Here is a 5,232-nt window from a genome sequence, read left to right as displayed (position 1 = left end):
ATCCTGAGCTCGCCAGTGGGCAATCTCATCAGCACCACGCCCTGCAGGCCACCACACATATGATTCATCTGCTTCTGCCCAGAAGTAGAAGCAAGCGCTATGCTACAATAAGAAGGAAAAGCCAAGTATTCTTTGTTATGATGGGTATATGTATAGATGCTGGCCAGCAAGTTCATGTGACTAGCAAGGTAGAGAATATTTTTGTCATGTGATGGCGTGATGTAGACTGCCAGTCTGCCACACACACACAGCACAATCCATTGCATGCGCGTTCATTTACGCCTCGCTAGCTAGCTACACATCACACGCATTATGTATTGACTTCTCTCATCCTAGGTAGCTACCGACAAGATCGATCATGAAAATAACACACAGAAAAGTATACATAGAGTAAATCGGTAATTACTTTTGGTGAAAATGAAATTTCTTACACAGTGAAAAATATGTTGTAGTACACGCTCTCCATTCCTAAATATATGTCTTTTTAGTGATTCCAATATGAACTACACATATAGAGCAAAATAAGTGATTCTACACTCGAAAACACGTCTATATACATTCATATGTAGTCTGTATTAAATCTCTAAAAAGGCTTATACTTAGAAACGGAGGGAGTACAACCTAGCCAAAGGCGCAAGATGCAGCACGAGAGTCTGGAACCATGGAGCGCACCACATTTTTCTTCTTGGCGTACAGCAGAGTGAGGCGGTCCACACAATCCTGAGCTCGCCAGAGCACCGCGCGTAGGCGGGCTAACCAGCACCACACCTTGCAGCCTCAGGGGTCGATCCATGCATCTAAGCTATCTCCGGCCACCACACAGACTACTCACCTCTTCTGCCCTGAAATTGGAGGAAAAGATATGCTACAAAAAGAAAGAAAAGAGGAGTATTCTTTATTCTGATGGATGGATACATGTATGGATGCCGGCCGCCAAGTTCATATGATGCAGACAAGGACAAACAACATCCACATTTAGGCCACATGCACTATTGGATACGTGGGTCCGGTTCATGTCAAAATGATTACGGTGGCTCAAATCCCCACTTAAAATTAAAGTGTTCCTTTGGTTTCGTATGTCGGTGCCTCAAATCATTGCTTAAAATATAAAGTGTTCCCTTGGTTTCTATATATGCAAGGGGTAGATAAGTTTTCACAAAAACTATTACACCACTCATTATCTACCTTGGTGGGTGATATTTTAGAACTGAGTCCTATAAACAGGAAGAGAGGGAGTAGGATCTTAACATTGGCGGTGCCACTGCTTTAATACTGTGAAAATTTACACTTATTCCAAACATGATCATAATCTCAATAAATGGTCCTAAAATAACATTAACCTATTAGGTAACTAGGGTTAGGTATGTAGTAAAATTTACTTTGCATTCACCCATGGCACTCCTAGATCCACATATGAAATATGGAACAAATGATTAATCTAATCACTTTCATCGAGCATTGGACTTAATAAATCTCATGACAATTAGTATTTGGAAACCTATTGGATCATGGCAGTCAACAATAGCTTCCCCTTATCTTGGACAGACATCGTTATCTTGTCTAGCTCATTGGGTTCGCACCAGCTTGAGGTTCGAGGCTACCACCGGTGCCATATCCCAAGCTTCATCTATACCCCCAATGACAAAGGTGACGACACTCTGCACACACACATACACATGATTGATCAAAAGATGGACAAACTAATTAATACTTACCTCATAGATGAAGGATCACTTCAATAAGTACATCCAACAACATAAGGAACACAAATTCCAATATAATACATGAACTTCGGATGATTTACAGCTGTAATGATGTCTTGATATGTTCACAATTTTCCATGCAACTTCACATATTCTACTCAAGTTCCTCATTCATACACACTGGAGGTATTTTACATGTGATAAGGCCACAAATTAGTTAGCTGACGCAAAGCTTTTTGATATACATGTGGTTGCAAGGTTCACCTCATATTTGGTGAATGAAATATAATTTTCTTTCTCAAAATAAGCATTGTACATGTTCGGCAGTCATGATGGTTTACTCTCTCTCAATCCGTTTTCCACCCTAGAGAAGTCCTCAAGATAAAATAACAAAACTTTATACATAAAAAGCTCATCCGTATTTAATTTTGAGTCAGCGATGACTTAATTCAACTGGTTACATATTATTTTTCCAGTATGATTGACATAATTCCATATAAATCAAAACAACAATCGCACTTGTCACAAATTTTGGGACAATTTTATTACACATCAATGTAGCTATCCTCTTGAAATTACATGTTTAAATCAACACGTAGTATAACAAGACTTGTTTCAATAAATACATTTTGTTTGATTGATCTGCTGACCCTTTTAAATAGTCAAATCAACATAATGGCTCCAATCGGTCGATCACTAACCGACTTATTTTACTTAGATGAACAACTGCTTCACGGGTGGATCAATCAGAAGTAAATATGTTATCATTTTATCTGGCTTGTGCTATAAATTACCGGAACCATCCGAGGTGAAGTTTACTAGGATCATAGGGCAAAGCTGGAGATGATGGCGACGCCATGGCTTCGGGTACCTTGACAAAGCGGCCGTTTACCCGTGGCCGGAGCTCAGCGTAAGCTTTTCTGGACTCGTATCGGATTTGCTTGTCATAGCGCCGCCTCTTCCTCTTCTCCCTATACCTCATCACCTTCGCTGCTCTCTCCTGCATTGTGGGATAATGGGCAGGCCCCACCATCATCTCTGTGTCAATAGTCATGATTGCTTCATTGCTAATAGTGTTTGTGAATGCACCTCCGTAAAATGGCACCTGAACATATCAAGAGGAAAATAATCATAAGATCGCAGTTATGTACTTTCTTATGGGTAGCAGATACGTACTTGATATTCCCCTGTTTATGAAGTATCTAATTGGTCACTAATTAACTAGAAAATGATCCATTTTCATTCAGAGGTGCACTTGATTGTAACTATTCTATTTTTAGACAGCAGAAGATAACAACTCCCCTGGCATTTTTTTCCAAAGATGCGCACAGTCCAAAATCAATTGGTCTATGAATATACGTTTTAAGTAGGTGTATTATGTACATGCGTGTGTAGCCCTGTACATGTATGTACAGTTTTATGAGTTTTTAAAAGGTGTACCTTCATCAACAATTGTGATCTGGGTCCGTTTGGGATGAACATGCCATGTCCAAAAGATTGATAGCAGGTAACTAAGTAGGCAATTTCCTGATGCAAACTAACTAAACAAGGATCTTCTCTTCTTTCCATTTTGTATGGTTTTATTCTTTTTTGGACCCGATCTCGATCAGTTTTATGAACTCGGTAGATCGATCACCCGGCCACTACGCAAGCTATCGTGGGGAGTAGTATCAGTTATATATGAGCTACAGACTTGCAAAACTAGCTCAAGATAAACTTTAAATACTAAATAACAATCATATTCATAATGACCACATAAAATGAGAAAGAGGGTGCATCGATCCAGTATGTATATTGTTCATTTCACAAAACTTTGTCAATTAATTACCATAAAGGTGTGGACTCCAGATAGTTACTGACAAGTTGAGAATTGAGCATATGTATTGCCTAATCCAATAAAGAGATATGTTATATTATCGAAATTGCTCTGCATACGATATTTTTTCGTCGGACACCTGTACGACCAGACAGTAAAACTTGATGCATGTTGTGGCCCACAAACTGAATTGTCTTGGGCTGTCTCTAATCGTATGAGTGTGGGATGAGAATTCATCGTACGTATAGCAGGGTTGTTATATTATTAAGCTCTAGCTAGCAGCTTGATTAAAGTCTTGCCCCAGCTAGCAGCTTCATTGAAGTCTTGCCCCAGCTGTGCCGGTCGAGTTGGTTAGTTATTGCGCGCAAGTCAAATTTTCAGTATGCATGTATGACTGATTACCTTGTTGTTGGTCAAATAAAATGAAATAAGTATATATGTATGACTGGTGATTTGACAACCCATACAATTCTGCATCAACTAATACAAAACACAAACTCTATGCCTCCATAGAGAATTAAAGAATATCAAGATCCATTCCCGTATATCATTTTCAGAAGAACAATCGAGCAGCATAAATTAACAGAATTATGTGGCAGATATATGAGATGGTTACATGGTTCTATTTTTTTGGTAGGGGTGTAGATGGACATTAATTAGGTGGGGAGTTTTCAGGAGGAAGCCGTGGACGCATCCATCGGCAAGAGATGAAACAATTAAGCAGTAGTACTACTCACGATGTGGGCTCTTGCCGGTGGCTGCACTAGGTGAGCCATGTGTCGGCCGCCTACGCCCACCTCCAGTGTGAGCCTGCTGCTGTTCCCTGCAGCTGCTGTTTCATGAAATGGTGTAGTCCATGTTCTGCGGTGGTCGAAGTTGGCTGGCGGCGGTGGCACTGGGTGGTCTACTGCCGCGCCATGGTGGTGGTGGTGGTGGTTGCCTTGGGCAAAGAACTGGTGCTCACGCAGTTGGTGCTCCTGATGATGGTGATGACGATGATGAATGGGCGAGAACATGAGGCGCGGGCAGTTGTTGGCGCCGCACAAACCGCATGACATGGACATATTGCTAGCTAGCTCCAAGGTTTGCTTGCTTGTTTGTTTTTTCTGGTGTGGTCTGGTGCGTGGAGGATCCGAGGAGGAGAGATGTCGAGGAAGAAGAGGCAGTTGTACTAGCAGCTAGGGCTGTACTGCGTCTCTCTCTCACATGCACCGCATATAAGCAGCAGTGAGCTCCAAGGCCAGAAAAAAGATTCGATATGGGAATTAGCAAAATACAATGGATCAAATCAAATAGACCCAACTAATGAGTGGGTCGGAATAGATATGGTCCCTCGATCCATCGTTGATTTTTTTCTTTTTTTACGTGGAGGAGCCGGAGCCATGCAGACCTTGCTTGCCGGGAATCCCCCACATGATCTTATGTCCACACAAGCCCACTGCTAGATATTTGTGTAGCTTTTTTTTGGTCAGTGTCAAACAAAAAGGAGATGCTAACACAAAGGTCCGAGGGAGACAAACACAACAAAATGGAAACCATGTCAATACTAAAATAGAAACTCAAATAGAAACGTACTACCAGCTGTGAAACAACCTTTGTCATGGGCCATCCATACTATATCATGGGCATGGAAACTAAACTGTAAAATGAGAACCAGCGAGGACTCTTCTCCCCCAAGCTTAACCGGCCTCCTGGGTCGCCCCTGTCGACTCC

General features: G+C 41.4%; 1 protein-coding gene across 1 annotated transcript; it reads right to left on the bottom strand.

Moving 5' to 3' along the window:
- Positions 1–2,346: 2,346 nt before the first annotated feature.
- Positions 2,347–4,689, bottom strand: LOC123089691 (transcription factor GHD7). The gene is made up of 2 exons (XM_044511298.1): positions 4,257–4,689; positions 2,347–2,808 (listed from the first exon to the last, which is right to left on the bottom strand). The coding sequence occupies exons 1-2, from the start codon at positions 4,581–4,583 to the stop codon at positions 2,494–2,496; spliced, it is 642 nt and encodes a 213-aa protein (XP_044367233.1). The 5' UTR covers positions 4,584–4,689; the 3' UTR covers positions 2,347–2,493.
- Positions 4,690–5,232: the final 543 nt, after the last annotated feature.

Source organism: Triticum aestivum, chromosome 4B (assembly GCF_018294505.1).
Source record: "Triticum aestivum cultivar Chinese Spring chromosome 4B, IWGSC CS RefSeq v2.1, whole genome shotgun sequence".
NCBI lineage: Eukaryota > Viridiplantae > Streptophyta > Magnoliopsida > Poales > Poaceae > Triticum > Triticum aestivum.
The sequence above is the reverse complement of the archived record's forward strand: the minus strand, read 5'-3'. Positions and strand labels throughout refer to the sequence as shown.